Raw genomic sequence first — 23,868 nt, forward strand, 5'->3', positions numbered from 1 at the left:
ACTTTGAAATCCTTTCTAGTCTTATGTAAATCAGTAATTCTCGATCAAAGATCTTTGGTGATCTCTTTTTTGCATGGCAGAGGTCACATCAACAGATGCCTCTTGTGAACAGCAATCTCAAAAGGTTTGAGTGTTTTTTATAAGTGTGGGTCACCACCACCTTAAATCTCTTTGATTGATTGGACTTTAGGTTTACAAACTCCTGACTCCAGTTAGCTCTTTTTGGAGTCATTGGCCTAAGGGTTCACTTACTTTTTCCAGTTGCACTGTGAATGTTTAATGTTTAAATCTTTGTGTAATATTAGGTTAAGCACATTGTGTTTATCTATGCTTGTGACATACACTTCAGTTCACATTTTATGTCCAATTAATGCAGAAAAATAGGTAATTTCAAAGGGTGCACATACTTGTTCTTGCCTCTGTATGGCTTAGGTAAACCACAAAGGGGTTATCAAAAAAGATCAAGGCTGTTTGTAAACGACCCAGTGATGTTTTGCATATTCTGCATACTATCTCCTGTACAGTGGGAATAGACCTACACACATGACCTGCATATGCTCAGTACTAGACTGTGGCCAAGACTGGAATTTTCAGATTTCAAGACTTTGGAAAGTGTTTTTGAAAAGCAAGATTTTTGCATGTGGAAAATGCTTGCAAACAGTTTGCATGGAGGGCAAAAACTTGGGATGGTCACCACTAGTAGAAGGAAACCAATCAGCATACTTGGCAAAGGACAGCATAACATCTGAATTTATAGTGATGAAATGTTAATGATGCAGAAAGACTGCTTTAAGTGTAGATTAAATTGTGGCCACCATATGCCCTCCTGTGGACAAAGATGATTAATAAGTAATTATGGCCAGTGTGTGGAGTACGTCTTTGACATCTTAGTTCAACAAAGCTAGTAGTTTGGATAAAGAGACCAGAAAAAGGTCATACCAGGTCATACCAGTTACATTTTATACAGTTACAATTTTTAGATTTTTTTCAACAGTCTACACCACTTCATTCAAGAGTTTTATGTCATTGCACAGTAAAACAGATGGTTACACTGTACAATGAAATATTTACTTTGCTGCTAGTCCTCCTTCCACACCAGAAAATTAAAAAGTGAAAAGTGAAAATAACAGCTTAGACCAGATGTGCCACACTGCAGAGCGAAGCTCCATGGTAGGCTCATGAGTTTCGGTGTCAAGTCTGCACCACAAAACAATTTCACAAGAAAACACAGAAAATACACTGTAGATGGTCAAATCCGCTTCTAATGCTTGCTGACTCTTCTGATTTTCCTGACCCTCTCCTGCTGTTATCCCGGGTTTGCATTTCCCCTGATTTTTTCCCACATGACATTTCAGAATGTGCCCATCCACTGTATTTGTTAGACATAGTATCACAGGATCTCGAACGGTCAACAGAATACATTAGAAACTACAGCCAGCATGGTTTCCTTATAGGCAGGTCTCTCTTCCATCTTCATTGAAAACATGTTTTCATCAGACAAAACAGCTTTATGTCTAGAGCTACAAAGAAGTCATGCTAATGACCAAGTCCATGAGAACTATGCAGACTCAACCATTAGATTAGGGTGATTACTTAAGCTACTCCACACATGACTACGTTTACATCCACACCATATTCCGATTTGTGTCAATATTCTGTTTAAGGTAATATTCCGAATAAGGTGTTTATATTCGCTGCAGCAACTGGAATATTCCGTTTACATATTACTTGGCATATTTCTGTGTTTCGGCGTATTCCACGCTCTTATTTAATGCAACACTCAACCTGTGGGGGGCAGCAATACACCTATAGGCGTCTGGTCTGCTGGAAATAAAGAAGAAGAAGAAGAAGAAGAAGTCGCTATTTCTGTGTTTTCTCCCATCGATATACTCCATGATATTTAAGTCTTTCATTAGCTGAAGGCAAACTGCAGTCTCCTCCTCATTCCAAAAATGCTGGCTCTTGCTGCTTTTCGCCATGTTGTTCTCCCCGCTTGCAGTAACCATAACAACGAAGACGCCACAGGATTCCTTGTGAATCGAGCATGCACAGACGTAACTGAATATTCCAGTACGGGGCATTTTCCGATTAAGGTGTTTACATGGCACAATATTCTGATTAAAACAGGCATATGCCAGGGGTCTTATTCGGAATATTCTCCAACCGGAATATGACCTTAATCGGGTTCGGTACATGTTTACATGAGTGGTGCGCAACCGGAATATTGCGGATATTCTGAATAATACAGGAATATGGTGTGCATGTAAACGTGCTCAGAGAGGGAAAGAGAGAGAATGAGAGAACCCAAATTGATCTGTGGGTAGTGTAAACGTCTGCCATTCTCTCCCTGGTAGCTTTATCCACAAAACAGTGTCATCATGACATACAAGCTGTACCCGACTCACAATTTCCATATTGCAATATGATGAATCAATGCCCCCCACCCCCTGCCACCAACGCACGCACGCACGTACGCACACACAGAGTAAGGAAAGGTATCTTAGAGCAGGTTTACAATCCAAAACAATAGCATCAATGCTTGTTTAGTTGAATCAAATAGAACCTTAGCTCTGATGTGATTGATGAATGCTTTGTTAATGTGTCTTTCCAGTTTTTAAGACAATTACCACCATTAATGTGTAACCAATAGACAGATTTGCAGACATAGCATTTGTAGACGCCTGTGTGTTAGGGATCGACTGATATTGATTTTTCAGAATCAGTACCAATTATTAGTAATCAAGGATATTGAAACAATATTCAGGGCCAATATTATTTTGTGGGACATTTGAGTTGCAGTGCCAAAGTTTACAGAATTGGAAATATGAACACAAACCTTACTTTGAATTAGCAAATGTATCTACTGCTCTGACAGTATCCATGCTGTTGTCTTCTCCAGAATGGGAATTAGCTTTCATTTGGATTCAGTATATTTCAGTACATACACCAAAATGATTTGGTCACTGATCCAGTCACTAGTTTGTCCTGGATGAGAGTTTTGCCGCTCCTTAACACCAAGTCACTCAGTGAGCAATTAACCAGCCTAAACTGCAACCTGAGCATAGTAAAACTTATCAATAGTGCATTCTTTCACTGAATGGGATTGATTCAGTGAAGGAGGCTGATGGGCAGAGAGAGAAACAGAGAGGATGGAGGAGCACATTGCAAGACATAGAACAATGCAAGTTTGACATAGGGCTGTATAGTAATACTAGTGGTTATAATAGCAGTAATGACAATACTAAAAGTGGTTGCAACAACAGTACTAATCATAATAATAGTAATAGCAACAATTATACCACGTCTGATAATAATAGTAATATTAATAATAATAATAGTGATAATGATAATGATAACTAGAGGATATAAAGTTTCTGAAGAAATGTGCTGTGATGTGCTTGCCACCCTTGCGATCGCCGGGACATGCGCTAAACCGCCAGCTAGGGATGTCCCGATCACGTTTTTTTGCCCCGAGTCCGAGTCCGAGTCATTTGATTTTGAGTATCTGCCGATACTGAGTCCCGATCCGATACTTCTATAAAACCAGGAAGTGATATGTTATTAATGACAGGAGGATGTATCAGTAATTATTTCACCTGAGGGTTGACAGAGTACTTTTTACTGTAACAATATGTTAAATTATTATTTGTTTTAACAATGTAAATTACTTATCAAACAGGCCTAACAATTCAGCTACCAATGAATGAGCAGTAGTATGCATGTGATAACATAGATTGAAAAATAAGCCGAAGCGATACCTCTTCTCTGAATAGACAAGCTAAGCCAGTGTGTTGCTTTTAGCCAGCGAAAATATAGCGGAGTGGCACCTCTTCGCTTTGTTTCACAATCTATGTCAGTGCGCTGATGTAGCCTGGGAAGTTTATCTGCCTTTTGGAGTCGGTTTCCGTTTTATTTGGCTAATTCCGCGATTCCGTCCGTGATAGTAGCAGCATATCACCAGAGCCCGTGTACTGTATTAGAGTTTCTCTGATATCACGCGCCTCAGCTTCAAAACAAACTGCTGCGTGCTGCGTGAAATAAACACTCTCTCTCTCTCTCTCTCTGTCTCTCTGTCTCACACATCCGTGATACTCAAAGACACGCGGTGGTTATGTCATGCACAAGCACATGCACAGTCGGGCACGCGAACGTGGATACGACGTAAATCATGCAGTCCTCCTCCCTCCGCAAAATCGTTTAATGTGAACGGCGGCATTGCGCAATCAATAATCAACCGATAATAATAATCAACCAGATCTGGCAGACCTAACCAGGTGGCCACACACAGCGTGTGGTGCTGGCCAGCATCACTGGCCATCACTGGCCAGTGATGTTTCCAGTCAGGATGCTTTCAATCGCTCCTTTGTAGAAGTTGACAAGAACTTAAGAAATACAGCCGTTTCTGAGCTTTTTTTTTTAACCAGGGCAGAGATATGTAAAGTCCATGACAGGTTCTCTGTAATGTTGATTCCCAGGAACATAAAACTGCTCACTTGCTCCGCCTCAGCTCCATTGATGTAGACAGGGTTTTGTGTCTTTGCCTCCTTTTTTTGAAAATCAACTATCAGCTCTTTGGTTTTGCTGACGTTGAGCAGTAGGTTGTTTTCTGTGCACCATTCTGCAAGATGGTTGATTTCCTCCCAATATGAAAACTCATCATTGTTGGAAGTCCGGCCAATGATGGTGGTGTCATCCGCAAACTTCACAATAGAGTTCTTTCCATGTCGGGGGTTGCAGTCATGGGTGTACAGCGTGAACAGGAGGGGGCTGAGCACACACCCTGGGGGGCTCCGGTGTTGAGCACTAGAGTGGAGGAGGAGAGACTGCCAATCCGAACTGACTGGGGTCTGTTTGTGAGGAAGTCCAGTATCCAGTTGCAGAGTGTGTACTGATGCTCAGTTTTCCAATCAGCTTCATGGGGGAGATTGTGTTAAAAGCTGAGCTGAAATCAACAAACAGCATTCTGATGTAGGAGTTGCTTTTCTCAAGGTGAGTGAAGACTGAGTGGAGAGCAGTGGAGATGGCATCCTCTGTGAATCTGTTGGTTCTGAATGCAAACTGCAGAGGGTACAGACTGGCAGGGATGTTGTTCTTTATGTGTTTGAAGCAGGTGGGAACACTCTCCTGTGACAGCGATATGTTGAAAATGTCAGTAATGACATCTACTAGCTGGTTGGCACATGTTTTTAGTACACGGCCAGGGTTGTTATCAGGCCCAGCAGCTTTACTCATTCACTTTCAGCAAGACTTTCCTCACATCCACTGTGAATTCTGATGGTGACCGGTCCTCTGGAGGCGGAGTAGACTTTACAGCTGACTCTCTGTTGAGGAGATCAAAGCGAGCATAAAATGTGTTTAGCTCGTCTGGTAACGTGGCCTCACACATGATGGGAGCGCTCCTGCTTTTGTAGCCTGTTACACTTTCAACCGCCTGCCACAGGTCTTTGTTGTTGTTGGTGTTGAGGTCTCTCTCCTGTCTCTACTGATGCCTTCGCTTTGCCTCCTTGATGCCAGCTTTCAGTTTTGCTCTGGCAGTGTGGTAAGCTTCTTTGTCTCCTGACTTAAAGGCAGCTTTTTTGGCTCTACATAGAGCTCTCACCTCTCCATTCATCCAGGCTTTCTCATTGGGGAATGATCTAACTGACCTTATTTTTACCACATCATCATGTGCTGATGTATGATGTCACTGATGATGTGTATTCTTCAAGGTCGATATGGTTCTCCTGGGTAGCAGCATCTTTGAACATCTGCCAGTCTGTGCATTCAAAACAGTCCTGTAGAGCTGCTGTAGCTTCATCTGTCCACACTTTAACTGTTTTTACAGTTGGTTTGACCCCTTTTGTCAGCTGGATGTAGGTAGGCAGGAGAAGCAAGGAGATGTGGTCTGACTGGCCAAAATGAGCACGAGGGAGGGCTCCGTAGCTTCCAGGAACATTGGTGAAGACATGGTCCAGTGTGTTGTTTCCTCTGGTGGAGATGTGGACATGCTGGTGGAATCTAGGCAAAACAGTTCTGAGGTTGACAGTTGATTAAAATCCCCAGCAACAATAATAACAGCATCTGGCTGTTTTGTCATGTGACTGCTTATGACCTCATACAAATCCAATTCATAAAAACTCAACGTCCGGTGAACATTTTCCGTCCACTCTGACTGCACCCGTGCACCAAGCATCATTGATGTGCACACAGAGTCCGCCCCCTCTCGTCTTACCTGAGTCTTGTGATCTGTCAGCCCGGAACAAGGTCCGTCCGTCCAGTGCTAAAGCCTCATCCGGTATGTTGTCATGGAGCCACGTCTCTGTGAGGATGAGAGCACCGCAGTTTCTGGTTTCTCTTTGCTGAGTCAGCCTGAGTCTTGATCCCATCCATTTTATTGTCCTGCGACCGACATTTGCCAGGAGTAGGCGGGGTAGTGGAACAGCCTAGGGTCCAAGCCTTCTTAGCTTAAGTATTATTCCGTCTCGTTTCTCTCTCTTCCTTGGTTGACCGCACCGCTTGCGATGACGACTGGTCCGAATGTTTTGATTGTCGGATCTTGAGATGCTGAGAGCAGAGATCGTCTCAAGGTCCGCTGCACTTCATCCAGTCATTGCACTTCCTCTTCTGATATTGATGAGTTTATTACTGTCATAAGTAATACACTCATAAGTAATACGATTCTCAGTAATAAAAATGAGAGAATCGCTCCTTTTTATGCTAAAATTGAGGGAGCCACCAGCTGCTGCATGTATATGCGCCGCCGTTGCCATGGTAATGATGATGATAATGATAATAATAAGAAGAAGAAGAAGAACAATGATAGCAAGAGTAGTAATAACTAGACTTTATAAAGTTTCTGAAGAAACTTTGATGTGCTTGCCTTGCGACCGCCTGGACATGCGCTAAATCACCAGCCCTATGCTGTTTGTGGGTTGTGTAGTGTTGTCGCTCTTGCCCAGACGGGGAGTTGAACCCTGGTCTCCTGCATGGCAGGCAGAGACACTATGCACTGTGCCACTTGGGCTTGTGTGGGCAGAGGCAGAAATGAGGCTTTATGAAGCACACAGCATGAGTGACAGTGGTGCTTGGGAGAAAATCGCCTAAAACTAGTGGTTAAACAGCTGCTTTTTTCTTAATGATAGTAAGTCCGAGCAGAAAATAAAATGTACCATGAGAAAGGCAAGGCTTTGGGCTTTCAAACAGTGTCAAAATTATTTTCCAACACCCAAAAATGCCCACCCTGGAACGAGTTGAAAAAGTCTGTGAGAACACAGCATGAGTAACAGTGGCACTTGGGAGAAAATCGCCTGAAAGTAGTGGTCAAACAGCTGCTTTTTTCTCAATGATAGTAAGTCCAAGCAGCAAATAAAATGTACCATGAGAAAGGCAAGGCTTTGGGCTTTCAAACTGTGTCAAAATTATTTTCCAACTCCCAATAATGCCCACCCTGGAGCGAGTTAAAAATGTTTGTGAGCACACAGCATGAGTAACAGTGGCACTTGGCAGAAAATCGCCTAAAAGTAGTGGTCAAACTACTGCTTTTTTCTGAATGACAGTAAGTCCGAGCAGAAAATAAAATGTACCATGAGAAAGGCAAGGCTTTGGGCTTTCAAACTGTGTCAAAATTATTTTCCAACTCCCAAAAATGCCCACCCTGGAGCGAGTTGAAAAAGTGTGTGCTTCTGCTTCTCTCCCGAGACTTTGCATTCCAGATATAATGGGAGTGTATGTGGGAGAGAGCTGGCACTCCTGCCTCGTTAAGGGTCACACTTTAAAAAGTTGAAGCTACTTTGCTTTTGTATTTACATTTTTCAAAGCACAACTATTTTTCCTACAATTTCTCTACAGCTCCATAGGCTGAAATACTTGTTGAAAAGCAACAGAGAAAGGGAGAGGGGAGAGGAGAGAGCACAAATTCATTTGCACTTTACTTTCCAGCTGAAGTTGTGCATCTTCCTGGGTAATGAGTTGAACATGAAACTCAACTGGATGTTTCGGTGCATTTGTTGTTTATCACTGTGTCCCCTGCATCCTTTTAGATTTTAATGTGTCAGGGATGCATCATCACTGGGATTGTTTCATAAACTTCTTTGTGGTGGACTTAGAACTTTAATCCCATGCACTTGCACAACTGAGATGTATGTACAACTAGGGATGCACCGATACCACTTTTTTTCAAACCGATACGATACCGATACTTCGATCTGTGTACTTGCCGATACCGAGTACCGATGCCAATACTTCTGCCACAACAAAAAACCCCACAAATGATTGGGCAAAATGCAATGAATTGGAATTTTTATTTTCTTCTCTGCAACATATATCTGCAAATAATTATATTACATAAAATAAATAAATAAATAAAAATGACTGTAAAACTAACATTTCAATTGAAAATAAACATTTTCTGTGAAATTATTGCAGTTTCTGCATTTGAATCAAACAAAATGTCAATAAACTATTTCGCATTGTCTTCAGCTTTTAGACTGACAAAACATAAATTAACCTATTGCAGTGTGTCCCCATTTGAATCAAACAAAGTATAAATTAACTATTTGGCACTGTCTTCAGCTTTTAGATTGTCAAAAGACAAACCTATTGCAGTGTCCACATCAACAATCGAACATAACATCAAACTTCAGTCAGCATACAATCGTGTGGTCTCTGAACTAAGCTGTTTTTGAGAAAGTGAGAGGCAGGTTCTTTTTGATGAACAGAATCATCTCTGCATGATCAGCTGTGAGCCTGTTTCTGCTTTCACTCACAATGCGTGACACTGCGCTGAACAACCTTTCACTGTCAACACTAGTGCAAGGTGCTTAAAGGTATCTGCCTGCCGGTTTAGCCAGAGTGGGGAACCGCACTTTATTTACTACCCAGTATTGTAGTGGTTTGTCTTCCCGAGAAATCACAGCCTCTCCAAGATACATCTCTACTTGCACACTAGAACCTACTGCAGCTGTGCCCAGTGATGCTGATGCCTGCTCATGTGAAATTTCATCAGATATGCTGTCTAGACTGCTAGTGGTCTGGTCTGTGCGTGGTTTTCTTGAAGGTGGTTCATTCAAGTCATGATCCTCTTGCTCCTCCACTTCTCCGGGCAACCTCAGCAGCTCAAGTTTCAGCACCTCTTTGGCATTTGCAGCAGTGGTAGCACTCAAGAAAAAACGATTTTTATACCTAAAACAGAGAAAGAAAAAAAAATGGCTGAAGTACTGTACTGCTTGCTGTTTTAGCACACAATTGCACACACAGTTACAGTCACACTCAGTTACACACTCAGTTACACAGAGTCACAGTTACACACAGTCGCACAGTCACAGTTACAGTCATGCTCAGTTACACACAGTCAGTTACACACAGTCACTCAGTTACACACACAGTCACACACAGTCACTCAGTTACACACAGTCACTAAGTTACACACACACAGTCACTCAGTTACACACAGACACTCAGTTACGTACAGAGTCACAGTTACACACAGACTCAGTTACACAGAGTCACAGTTGCACACACAGTCACACTCAGTTACACACAGAGTCACAGTTACACACACACACACACACACAGTCACACACAGACACACTCAGTTACACACAGTCACAGTTACACACAGACACACTCAGTTACACAGAGTCACAGTAACACACACAGACTCACTCAGTTACACAGAGTCACAGTTACACACATAGACACACTCAGTTACACACAGTGTCAGTTACACACACAGACACACTCAGTTACACACACAGACACACTCAGTTACACACAGAGTCACAGTTACACACACACACACACACACACACACACACACAGTCACACACAAACACATTCAGTTACACACAGTGTCACAGTTCCACACACAGACACACTCAGTTACACAGTCACAGTAACACACACAGACTCACTCAGTTACACACAGAGTCACAGTTACACACATAGACACACTCAGTTACACACAGTGTCAGTTACACACACAGACACACTCAGTTACACACAGAGTCACAGTTACACACACACACACACACACACACACACACACAGTCACACACAGACACATTCAGTTACACACACAGATACACTCAGTTACACAGTCACAGTTACACACACAGACACACTCAGTTACACACAGTGTCTCAGTTACACACACAGATACACTCAGTTACACAGTGTCACAGTTACACACACAGACACACTCAATTACACACAGTCACACTCAGTTACAATCACATACAGTCACACAGCTACTGACACACTCACCTGGGATCGAGTAGCGTTGCGATGCTGTAGAGTGGGTTTGCTTCCACATCAGAGAATCGCTTCCTGATAGCTGCAGCCAGGGTTCCCTTCATCGCTTTGATCCCATGGTCTTCGTCAGTCTCCCTTGCTAGAAATCTGTGCAGCACAGTGACTGCTGGAATGACGTCTGCGGCCATGGCATCTGAAGAGCTGACTTTTCGACTTAATTCCTCGAATGGTCCCAGAACAGACAGCACCTTCTCCAGCAGACTCCACTGGTGACCCGTCAGAGTATCAGGGAGTCCGTATTCAGACACAAATATTCCCAGAGCCCGTTTCTGCTCGATCAAGGACTGCATCATATAAAATGTGCTATTCCAGCGGGTTTGTACATCTTGCTGGAGCCGCTTAGCAGGCTGGTTGATCTCCAATTGGATGTCCTCGAGCCGTGAGTTGGCCAGAGCAGAATGTTTAAAATGCCCAACTCTTTTGCGGCCGACTGCCACCGCATCAGCAACACTCCTCTGTGACAGAAGGCCCTCGTGAACCACGAGCTGGAGAATGTGAGCAGTACACGGTAGGCTGGGCAGCTCAGCATCACATAAGGCTTTAATCATATTCCTTGCCTTGTCTCGGACCACTGCATGGACGGACGTCTTCGGAATATTCCAGGTCTGGAGCATGCTATCGAAAGCACCTGCGATGGTCTGGCTGGTGTGCAAGCCCCGGAACGACTTTGCATGCAGTGTGACGTGATGGCGAACGAACTCCTCGTCAATCCACTGTGCCGTTAAACTGATCAGTGACATTGAGCACACACTGCTTGTCCAAATGTCTGTGATAAAACTTAAAGCTGAAGCCGCTTTCTCCAGGTTGCGAACGTGTCTTTTCACATCCTCAAAAAGTTTTGGCACCATAACATCCGTGATATAGGAGCGGCTGGGGATCTCATATCGCGGCTCTAGTGTGCTGAGAAGACGGCGAAATCCTACATTTTCCACAACCGACAGTGGCTGGTCATCCAGAGCGATAAAATGAGTCAGAGCCTCTGTAATTTTAACTGCCCGTGGGTTTTCTCTTAACATTTTTTCTCGCTTTTCCAAAACCTGAGTTAAAGTTGGTTGCTGCAGTTTAGCATTGCCCTTAGCAAACTCGGTATATTCAGGGTAATGATGTATCTTCAAATGTTTTATCAAATTGCTCGTATTGAATGAAGTATTCTCTTTTCCTCCCCTGGAGACTATACCTCGACACAGTTTGCATTCTGCCTTAATTTTGTCGTCGTTGCAGATTTTGAAGTGCGCCCACACTGCTGACATGGTGTTAACCACAGCCACCAGTTTTTTTTTCAACCACCAGTCTCACTCGCTTAACCACGCTGTTTCTGATTAGCTCGACATCTCCCCCTAGCCGCCGATCTAAAGAATATAACTATAATGTAAAGCCACTCTGTCATGGCGGTCTTGGTGCAGAGCAATTGCACGCGCTGGTATCGGTTCTTGGTATCAGTTAACTTTAGCGAGTACGAGTACGAGTATATAACAACAGTATCGGCCCGATACCCGATACCAGTATCGGTATTGGCGCATCCCTATGTACAACCATACATGGCCGCAGCGTGAGTGAACGTGTCTCAAGCTCTAGTCTGTATCACTTATTCATTCGTTTTTTGTAAGCTCTGATTATCCTGATCCACTTATTTTTTTGTTCTAATGGCGCTTTTCCACTAGTACCTACTCGGCTTGACTCGGTTCGACTCTACTCGGTTTGTAAGCTTTTCCATTAGGTGGTAGTACGAGGTAGCAGGCACTATCTTGGGACCTACTCGGCCGGGGTTCCAAGCGAGTTGAGTGACAGAGAGGTTGTCACTGTGTGTTTGTGTGTAAGGGAGGAGCGCTGTGTGTGACTGGCCTATCACACAACGTGGACACAGTCAGCTTCCCAGTGAGGAGTTTCATTCATCACGAGCACAGATATTGACTCATATTACTCGTATAATACTCTTACTCGTCAAAAGTTCTTTATCCGTACTGGATACTCGTTCAGCCGAGTATACAGCTCAACCCAATATATTATTGGATCCACCTACCATCAAACCTAAGTTTAATCTATGACAGCATGATAATTGTTTTTCTGCTAATAGACTGGACAGTATTAAGGGATTAAAAATTACTAGTGAATATTAGGAGTCTACGTCCTAAAATGACCGTACTTAGGCCATGGGTTGCCTTGCATAAGCCTAATATAATTACAGTTTCTGAGACATCGCTTTCTAGTAATAGCTCAGATAATGAAATAAGTCTAACTAATGTTTTATATAGATCTCATAGAGGCTCTAGAGGTGGAGGTGTGACTATATATGTTTCCTCTGATCTTGTATCTGAGTTAATAATACCCACAGTTGAGCCTATTTATTTTGAAGGCATCTTTGTTAAGATAACTTTTCATGAAATTAAATATTTAACTATCGGTATATAGGCCACCCTCCTCACCTGTTGAAGCTTTTAATTGTATGATCTCTACTATCAACTCTATCACCCTGCAGAAATGAAATTGTTTTATTAGGTGATTCCAACAAAAACTGGTCAGATAAACCATCCTAAAAACAAAGAGATATCTTTAATAATCTAAATCTTAACTGATTAATTAATGAACCTACCCGCATCACCCCTACAACTTAAACATTGCTAGATGGGATTCTTGTGTCACATCCAAATAGAGTATTAAGATCAGGTGTCATGTCTGCCAGTTTCAGTGATCACTCAGTGATATTCTGTGTATGGAAAATTAAATTACTTAAATCACCACCTAGATTAATAAAAATTTGACAATATAAGAAATGGAATGTAAATTCGTTTACTGATGATTGACACCTGAGATATTGACACCTGAAAATGGAGGAAAAATAAGGACGCGTGAAAATTGCACCAAAATTGACACATACTCCCCTCACTAAATTGGCCATATCTCAAAAAGTATCCATCCGAGCAAACTAAAATTTTAATACCATTTGGTGAAATAACGTGGAATGACCCAATAGTGACTTGGGGCTTCGCCCTCTATAGCTTTGCTATAGTTGGGACAATAGTGACTCGGTGCTGCATGGAGGCACTAATAAGAAACACACAGGATAACAATAGTGACTCGGAGCTTCGCCATCTATAGCTTTGCTATAGTTGGGACAATAGGGAAAATAATATTTTCCCTCCCTATAGCCAAGCTGTAGGGACCTTTTGAGCTTGGGATTGCGCTGCGGGATGCCAATTTCACTGGACTTTCATTGCTGCCAGGACATTCCGGAGGACGCTGAGGCTGCAGGGCCGGCGCGTTGACACGGCTGAAAGGACAGCCCTTTGGGCCGCCGCCTCCCAGCTTTTTCCAGCGCCAGGTCCATGGCGAACACGGGATGACGAACTGTGCTTGCACATCCAACAAGTGTTTCCGTGACTGTTGCATTTTTTCTGATATCAGAGACATGGCTGCAGCCATCTATTACTGGACTTGGCTATTCAACTAGCAAGATGCATGATGTTTTCTATTCTCCCCTGCACCGAAAGGACTGAGCCCTAATTTCGTTGCATTATTATACGTATATGCTTGTGCAATGACAATAAAATCTATCTATCTATCTATCTATCTATAAAGCTATACAGTAGTGACTCGGTGCTACCCCGAGGCACTAACTAGCTGCCCATATTATCATGTATCCACTTGCTGACTTATTTAACCTTTCTCTGTCTACCTGTGAGCTTCCTGCTGTTTTTAAATATGCTCGTATCACTCCACTCCACAGAGGTGATGTGCTAGATCTTAATAATTATAGGCCTATATCTATTATTTGTTCTGTTGCCAAGGTCTTTGAAAAATTAATTTACAATCAGCTTTCACACTGTCTTAATAGTAATATATTATCATATCAATCAGGTTTTAGGCTCAACCATTCCACAACAACAACTTTACTTAAATTCACTAACGATGTCTATTCTGCTGCAGGTATTGGACAACTCACTGCTGCAATTTTTATTGATTTAACTAAAGCGTTTGATCTTATTGACAGATATCTTCTCTTAGATAAATTCCATGCTATTGACCTTTCTCAAAATGTGATCAGGTGGTTCAACTCATACCTTCATAATAGAAAACAGTGTGTTGTGTCACATGGTAATAAATCATATATGGCAATTCAGCAAAGAGGCGTGCCCCAGGGCTCAACATCGGGACCCCTTCTTTTTTCTATATGTGAATGATCTACTATCAATTTTTAAACATTGTTCTACCCAGCTTTATGCTGATGACACCGTCATCTAGACGTCCAAACAAGTCTTATCACAAATGTAATTGTCTCTTCAGTCGGATTTCAACATCCTGCAAAATTGGCTTTTACACAACAAATTATTGCTTAACAAATCAAAGTCTTTTATTATGATTTTTGGTACCAGACCAAAACTTAAGTCCATATCCGGTTCTTGCACAATAACCAGTAATGACGGCACTCATCTGCATAAAATTGATAAAATAAAATATTTTCGTGCATGGCTTGACCAAGAACTTTCTTTCCAATCTTATATATAATTAGTAGGACTAAATGTCTTCTATAGATCCAGAAATTGTTTTACCCTCAGTGTTCGTAAGAGACTTTCTTTGCAACTTGTACCTCCAGTGTTTGACTACTGTGATGTGGTTTATCAAAACACTTCCAAAACGATCCTTGCTCCATTTAACACAGCATATAATAGACTCTGCAGATTTGTCCTAGGATCTCCTTTTTATACCCATCATCGTACAATGTATGACACTCTACAATGGCCACCCCTGACACTAAGAAGACATATACACTGGCTTCAACATATATTTAAATGCTTTTATATCAGCAGGGCTTGACGGACATGCTGGTATTTTTATTTTTATTTTATTTTATTTTTTGTGGCAACAAGTTGGCATAAGTTAGCATTTAACGATTAATCTTCTGATTTTCAGTGAAGCACATGGGTAGATCCACCAATAGTATAGTGTTATCAAACTTAGCAGGAGGAGAGCAGAGGAGAATCACACTTGTACCCCCGGAAGTGAAATAAATAATTCATGTCATGTCAGCTCCAGCCGCCTGAACAGGTGAAAATATGGCGTTTTTTTTTTTTTTTTTTTTTTAATGCACGATGCGACAGCCTGAGTGACAAAGTTAGTTAGTAACCCACGTTAGTTAGTAACCCTAACCACCAGTGCCAAAGATGAGTGTGTTTGCACTCCTCGGTCCAAGTCACATGGACACCCACACGGGCGTTTAAAGCACTACTGCCGCTGTTAATCACGACCAGAGCCTATTCTATTAATATAAATGGGTTAATGAGTACAAATCTGAAGAATATTGAGCAACTTATTTATATTGTCCCTACTCCCCACCCTCCAAAATGTTTGTGTACTCCCCAAATTTTTGGGGGGGGGAATTTTACCCTCTTTATCTCAAACAATATGTAGAACTTCATACTTCAACTTATCAGACCAGACATTCTGTTGAGGTGTATTTTTCTGCTCCTGATGTTGACAAGGCAGTTGGTAAACACACATATATGTATATAGCTCCACCTGATTGGAATAATTTACCTGTTAACATTAGATCCATTACTGAATTGAAAACGTTCAAATGTGCTTTGTCTTCTTACCTGGAGGTCGACTGTTCTTGCTATCATTAACTCTGTCCTTATTTAAACCCATTATATTGAATATTGTGTTTAGAACAGTTTATACCAGACGGTAGTTGTAGATCCAATTCAAAGCTCTGATTCCCTTTGAAGGTTCTCATTGGTTACTGTATACAAGGATACAAGGAAGTTTATTGGTCATTATACAACAGGTTGTATAATGAAATTAAAAAGTGGTTCCCTCTTGACTGATTAATTGATTGTATAAAAAATAAAATTATTAAACATGGAGGAGTGTAGATGGTGCATTTAGTAGTCTCACAGCCTGTGGGAAGAAGCTGCTCTGTAGTCTGGTGGTTGTCTGATGTTTGTTTATTGTATGTATGTTTAGTTTTGCTTTATATTTGTCTATGTCTAGTGATTGTGGTACTGTATGTATTTTTGTTGGGACCCCCTCAAAAAGGTGGTACACCTCAAGGGGTTTATACTAATAAAGGAAATTTGAAACTAAATGCATTCCAAAAAGTTTTTATTTTATTACAGTGCACTATGTATAAACACAAAAAAGTACCTAAGGACCTATGCAACCCAATTTACCCTCATGGATCAAGACAGTATTTCTGATTCTGAATCTGCATGTTCTTGCTTTTGAGGAACAATGCAGTATCCCTGCATTCAAAAATATGGATTGTGTGAGCAAAAGACACTGTGAGAATGGATCCTTAGACTACTTTAGCAATAAAACTTATAACAACCCGTGTCTTCTCACATATGTACAAAGACATTCACTCACTCAGTGCCTTACTGTATTGTTTCCCTCCAGAATCTTCTGCAGAAGCATCTCATATCATCTCAGCCATCAGTGAGGTTCCTTCAGTACCTGCTCCTCATGACACTGAGGCCGCAGTACTCACAGGTGACAACGTGATCTTTAACCTCTACTTGACACCTCTGTGCACTTAAATACCTTCAGGCCTTTAGTTCAATTATTTTTTTTTCTGAGAGTTGGATTCTCTACACTGCCACTGTAATTCACAGCATGCCAGCTCCCCTGTCATTAATCTTCACTTTTTCTTTCTTAATTGCATGTGACTAATTTTAACTTAGCTTCATGTTTGGACTTGCAGCGATGTTTGAATGGTTTATTATGTGCTTGCCTTGAAAAGGCAACACATCTTATTACCTTGCATACTAATTATTAGTGGGCAAGCTGCAGCTTGCACACTCATGTTATTCCTACTATTTCTTTATTTCTTTATTTCTTGTGGTCACACACTTTTTCAACTGGCCCCAGGGTGGGCATTTTTGGGAGTTGGAAAATAATTTGGACACCGTTTGAAAGCCCAAAGCCTTGCCTTTCTCATGATACATTTTATTTTCTGCTCGGAAACCGCGCGCCGCGGTTACGCTTCCAGCTTGCCCACGCAGTTTCCCCAGAAACTGCACAATCCTCTAGTTAGTGGGCAAGCTGCAGCTTGCACACTCATGTTATTCCTACTATTTCTTTATTTATTTATTTCTTTATTTTTTCTTTATTTCTTTATTTCTTTATTTATAGGTCCGTTTTTTTGGACCGTAACTCCTCCTACAGCTTTCATTTTTGGCCCACACAATGAATTGGGAAAATGTGCGGCCCGATTGGGAATAGTGTGCTATTACTTTTCTAAGGAATCCAACTTACGGAATTCCCAAAATTCCCATTTTCCTGAAAATTTCGGCCATAGGAAATGAATGGCCAAAACTTTGGAAGGCTCCAGGGCCCACAGCTTTGGACCTGCGTCCACGCACCAAATACGAAAAACGTGCGTCTTATTGAGAAGAAGCAGGGTTTTGATTTTCAGACCGATCCGACATTCCGTTTTTCCGCAATTCCGGTTTGAAGTTGGAATTCCAGACACAATACACACTAATGGAGTTGAGCTAGAGTGGCATTCTTGGCATTCCTGAGCGGCTAGAGTGGAGCAGCCCTGAAAATTCGCCTAAAACTTTTGTCTTTAACTTGCTCTCCTGGCCACAATTTTCACTCCACATGCATAAATTTGGCATCAAATTGTAGGAAAAATAGTTGTGCTTTGAAAAATGTAAATACAAAAGCAAAGTAGCTTCAACTTTTTAAACTGTGACCCTTAACGAGGCAGGAGTGCAAGCTCTCTCCCCCATAGACTCCCATTATATCTGAAATGCAAAGTCTCGGGAGAGAAGCAGAAACACACACGTTTTCAACTTGCCGTTTCTCGGGCATTTTTGGGAGTTGGAAAATAATTTTGACACCGTTTGAAAGCCCAAAGCGTTACCTTTCTCATGATACGTTTTATTTTCTGCTCGGAAACCGCGCGCCGCGGTTACGCTTCCAGCTTGCCCACGCAGTTTCCCCAGAAACTGCACAATCCTCTAGTTAGTGGGCAAGCTGCAGCTTGCACACTTATGTTATTCCTACTATTTCTTTATTTCTTTATTTCTTTATTAGTGGGCAAGCTGCAGCTTGCACACTTATGTTATTCCTACTATTTCTTTATTAGTGGGCAAGCTGCAGCTTGCACACTTATGTTATTCCTACTATTTCTTACTTTATTTCTTTCTTTCTTTCTTTCTTTATTTATTATTCCGTACGTTTTTTGGACCGTAACTCCTCCTACAGCTTTCGTTTTAGGCCCACATAATGAATTGGGAAAATGTGCGGCCCGATTGGGAATAGTGTGCTATTACTTTTCTAAGGAATCCGACTTACGGAATTCCCAAAATTCCCATTTTCCTGAAAATTTCGGCCATAGGAAATGAATGGCCAAAACTTTGGAAGGCTCCAGGGCCCACAGCTTTGGACCTGCGTCCACGCACCAAATATGAAAAACGTGCGTCTAATTGAGAAGAAGCAGGGTTTCGATTTTCAGACCGATCCGACATTCCGTTTTTCCGCAATTCCGGTTTGAAGTTGGAATTCCAGACGCAATACACACTAATGGAGTTGAGCTAGAGTGGCATTCTTGGCATTCCTGAGCGGCTAGAGTGGAGCAGCCCTGAAAATTCGCCTAAAACTTTTGTCTTTAACTTGCTCTCCTGGCCACAATTTTCACTCCACATGCATAAATTTGGCATCAAATTGTAGGAAAAATAGTTGTGCTTTGAAAAATGTAAATACAAAAGCAAAGTAGCTTCAACTTTTTAAACTGTGACCCTTAACGAGGCAGGAGTGCCAGCTCTCTCCCCCATAGACTCCCATTATATCTGAAATGCGAAGTCTCGGGAGAGAAGCAGAAACACACACGTTTTCAACTCGCCGTTTCTCGGGCATTTTTGGGAGTTGGAAAATAATTTTGACACCGTTTGAAAGCCCAAAGCGTTACCTTTCTCATGATACGTTTTATTTTCTGCTCGGAAACCGCGCGCCGCGGTTACGCTTCCAGCTTGCCCACGCAGTTTCCCCAGAAACTGCACAATCCTCTAGTTTCTTTATTTCTTTATTTCTTTCTTTATTTATTATTCCGTACGTTTTTTGGACCGTAACTCCTCCTACAGCTTTCATTTTAGGCCCACACAATGAATTGGGAAAATGTGCGTCCCGATTGGGAATAGTGTGCTATTACTTTTCTAAGGAATCCGACTTACGGAATTCCCAAAATTCCCATTTTCCTGAAAATTTCGGCCATAGGAAATGAATGGCCAAAACTTTGGAAGGCTCCAGGGCCCACAGCTTTGGACCTGCGTCCACGCACCAAATACGAAAAACGTGTGTCTTATTGAGAAGAAGCAGGGTTTCGATTTTCAGACCGATCCGACATTCCGTTTTTCCGCAATTCCAGTTTGAAGTTGGAATTCCAGACGCAATACACACTAATGGAGTTGAGCTAGAGTGGCATTCTTGGCATTCCTGAGCGGCTAGAGTGGAGCAGCCCTGAAAATTCGCCTAAAACTTTTGTCTTTAACTTGCTCTCCTGGCCACAATTTTCACTCCACATGCATAATTTTTTGGAAAGTAGTAGGAAAACTAGTTCTGCTTTGAAAAATGCAAATACAAAAGCAAAGTATCTTCAACTTTTTAAACTGTGACCCTTAACGAGGCAGGAGTGCCAGCTCTCTCCCCCATAGACTCCCATTATATCTGGAATGCAAAGTCTTGGGAGAGAAGCAGGAACACACACGTTTTCAACTCGCCGTTTCTCTGGCATTTTTTGGAGTTGGAAAATAATTTTGACACCGTTTGAAAGCCCAAAGCCTTGCCTTTCTCATGATACGTTTTATTTTCTGCTCGGAAACCGTGCGCCGCGGTTACGCTTCCAGCTTGCCCACGCAGTTTCCCCAGAAACTGCACAATCCTCTAGTTTATTTCTTTATTTATTATTCCGTACGTTTTTTGGCGCGCTACTCCTCCTACAGCTTTCGTTTTAGCCCCACACAATGAATTGGGAAAATGTGCGGCCCAATTGGGAATAGTGTGCTATTACTTTTCTAAGGAATCCGACTTACGGAATTCCCAAAATTCCCATTTTCCTGAAAATTTCGGCCATAGGAAATGAATGGCCAAAACTTTGGAAGGCTCCAGGGCCCAAAGCTTTGGACCTGCGTCCACGCACCAAATACGAAAAACGTGCGTCTTATTGAGAAGAAGCAGGATTTCGATTTTCAGACCGATCCGACATTCCGTTTTTCCGCAATTCCGGTTTGAAGTTGGAATTCCAGACGCAATACACACTAATGGAGTTGAGCTAGAGTGGCATTCTTGGCATTCCTGAGCGGCTAGAGTGGAGCAGCCCTGAAAATTCGCCTAAAACTTTTGTCTTAAACTTGCTCTCCTGGCCACAATTTTCACTCCACATGCATAAATTTGGCATCAAATTGTAGGAAAAATAGTTGTGCTTTGAAAAATGTAAATACAAAAGCAAAGTAGCTTCAACTTTTTAAACTGTGACCCTTAACGAGGCAGGAGTGCCAGCTCTCTCCCCCATAGACTCCCATTATATCTGGAATGCAAAGTCTCGGGAGAGAAGCAGAAACACACACGTTTTCAACTCGCCGTTTCTCGGGCATTTTTGGGAGTTGGAAAATAATTATGACACCGTGTGAAAGCCCAAAGCGTTACCTTTCTCATGATACGTTTTATTTTCTGCTCGGAAATTGCGCGCCGCGGTTACGCTTCCAGCTTGCCCACGCAGTTTCCCCAGAAACTGCACAATCCTCTAGTTTTTTCTTTCTTTCTTTCTTTATTATTCCGTACATTTTTTGGACCGTAACTCCTCCTACAGCTTTCGTTTTAGGCCCACATAATGAATTGGGAAAATGTGCGGCCCGATTGGGAATAGTGTGCTATTACTTTTCTAAGGAATCCGACTTACGGAATTCCCAAAATTCCCATTTTCCTGAAAATTTCGGCCATAGGAAATGAATGGCCAAAACTTTGCAAGGCTTCAGGGCCCACAGCTTTGGACCTGCGTCCACACACCAAATACGAAAAACGTGCGTCTTATTGAGAAGAAGCAGGGTTTTGATTTTCAGACCGATCCGACATTCCGTTTTTCCGCAATTCCGGTTTGAAGTTGGAATTCCAGACGCAATACACACTAATGGAGTTGAGCTAGAGTGGCATTCTTGGCATTCCTGAGCGGCTAGAGTGGAGCAGCCCTGAAAATTCGGCTAAAACTTTTGTCTTTAACTTGCTCTCCTGGCCACAATTTTCACTCCACATGCATAAATTTGGCATCAAATTGTAGGAAAAATAGTTGTGCTTTGAAAAATGTAAATACAAAAGCAAAGTAGCTTCAACTTTTTAAAGTGTGACCCTTAACGAGGCAGGAGTGCCAGCTCTCTCCCCCATAGACTCCCATTATATCTGGAATGCAAAGTCTCAGGAGAGAAGCAGAAACACACACGTTTTCAACTCGCCGTTTCTCGGGCATTTTTGGGAGTTGGAAAATAATTTTGACACCGTTTGAAAGCCCAAAGCCTTGCCTTTCTTATGGTACAGCATATTTTCTGCTGGGACTTACTATCATTGAGAAAAAAAGCATTTGTTTGACCACTACTTTTAGGTTATTTTTCACAGAAGCAGCACTGTCACTCATGCTGTGTGCTTCATAGAGCCTCATTTCTGGCTCCGCCCACACAAGCCCCAGTGGCACAGTGGATAGTGTCTCTGCCTGCCATGCAGGAGACCAGGGTTCAACTCCCCGCCTGGGCAAGAACGACAACACTACACAGCCCACAAACAGCACAGGGCTGGTGATTTAGCACATGTCCCGGCGGTCGCAAGGCAAGCACATCAAAGTTTCTTCAGAAACTTTATAAAGTCTAGTTTTTAACTTATTGTTGCTTTCTTCAGACTAACTCAAGTTTGATTTTCATCTGTCCTCTCCTGACAGAGCTACAGTTGGTGGCGACCATGTTAACACTGCAGTCCTGCTCTGTTCCCTCTTCTCATATCTGAATTATCCCAACCTTGGCTCTTTTATTAGTGTATTTTTCAAAATGGCATTTTTTATTAACATTCCAGCACAAAGTTAAACCACATCAAACTTTTATTATGTGCTTGCCTTGAAAAGGCAACACATATTACTATTCTGTTTTTTAGATTCTGGACAAACTTCGGTGCGCTACTCCTCCTACAGCTTTGGTTTTAGGCTCACACAATGAATTGGGAAAATGTGCGGCCTGATTGTGAGAAGTGTGCTATTACTTTTATAAGGAATCCGACTTACGGAATTCTCAAAATTCCAATTTTCCCGAAAATTTCGGCCATAGGAAATGAATGGGCAAAACTTCGGAGGGCTCCAGAGCTCAGAGCTTTTGACCTGCGTCCACGCACCAAATGCGAAAAATGTGCATCATGTGGAGAAGAAGCTGCTTGCGAATTTTCAAACCGAGCCGACATTCCGTTTTTTCGCAATTTTGATGAAATACAAAAAACGGCAAAAGGCTCCGCGAGGTACGTAGGAAAATAGAGTGGCATTCCTGAGCGACTAGAGTGAAGCAGCCCTGAAAATTCGCCTACAAATTTTGTCTTTAACTTGCTCTCCTGGCCACAATTTTCACTCCACATGCATAAATTTGGGATCAAATTGTAGGAAAAATAGTTGTGCTTTGAAAAATGTAAATACAAAAGCAAAGTAGCTTCAACTTTTTTAATTGTGACTCTTAACGAGGCGGGAGTGCCAGCTCTCTCCCCCATTCACTCCCATTATATCTGGAATGCAAAGTCGCGGGAGAAAAGCAGAAACACACACTTTTTCAACTCGCTGTATCTCGGGCATTTTCGGGAGTCGGAAAATAATTTCACCACGGCTTAAAAGCCCAAAGCCTTACCTTTGTCATGGTGCAGTCCACGGTTGTTTGACCAGTAGTTTTAGGTGATCTTCTCCCCAGCTCCAGTGTCACTGCTGCTGTGTGCTTCATAGAGACTAATTTCTGGCTCCGCCCACAGCAGCCCCCATAGTCTAGCGGTAGGTGAGGTTGCCTGTAATGCAGGAGAGCAGCGGTTCAAATCCCGGGCTGGGCATGAGCCATGACTTTTCACAACCCACATACAGCATTGGGCTGGCGATTTCGCGTGTAACCCAACGTGCGCAAGGCAAGCACATCAAAGTTTCTTCAGAAACTTTCTATCCTCTAGTTTTAAATTACGGTTGTCGTAGGGTATCATTTTACTGGTGGTGACTTTCTGTCCACTTTCTATAGCTGGAGAGGAATGGAACATTGAGAATGATTTATAAAATTTTGCCAAAATTTCATTATTGTGTCAGCTCAGGAAAATGGATGCTCTCTCTTTGTATTTCCTGTGGAGGAAATTGAATGTTTTTTCCTTGTAGAAAAAATAATTTTTCACAAATTTACAGTGTGAATACCATGTTACCACTGTGGTCAGAATTTTACAAGAGAGATACTGAACAGTTGTTGGAATGGAGGTAAACGTATTGTCTATATTACAAATTTAGAAGTTTTTTTTTTCCAAGAAAAAAACACCATTTAGTGCCTTAAACGACTTAAATGTAACTAAACCTTGCCCTCATTAAAAATGTGCTGG

At 42.0% G+C, this 23,868-nt stretch overlaps 1 protein-coding gene across 4 annotated transcripts in view; it reads left to right on the plus strand.

The window, feature by feature from the left end:
• Nucleotides 1–23,868, plus strand: part of immt (inner membrane protein, mitochondrial (mitofilin)) — a 102,868-nt gene that overhangs the window by 21,618 nt on the left and 57,382 nt on the right. For 3 of the 4 annotated variants that reach the window (XM_030061585.1, XM_030061583.1, XM_030061584.1), the window contains exon 5: nucleotides 16,684–16,776. The exons of the other annotated variant lie outside the window; for it this stretch is intronic. In XM_030061585.1, coding sequence (XP_029917445.1) covers nucleotides 16,684–16,776 — 93 coding nt within the window. The remainder of the gene's footprint in view (nucleotides 1–16,683; nucleotides 16,777–23,868) is intronic. 4 annotated transcript variants of the gene reach the window in all.

Source organism: Myripristis murdjan, chromosome 10, assembly GCF_902150065.1.
Source record: "Myripristis murdjan chromosome 10, fMyrMur1.1, whole genome shotgun sequence".
In the NCBI taxonomy this organism is placed as follows: Eukaryota; Metazoa; Chordata; class Actinopteri; order Holocentriformes; family Holocentridae; genus Myripristis; species Myripristis murdjan.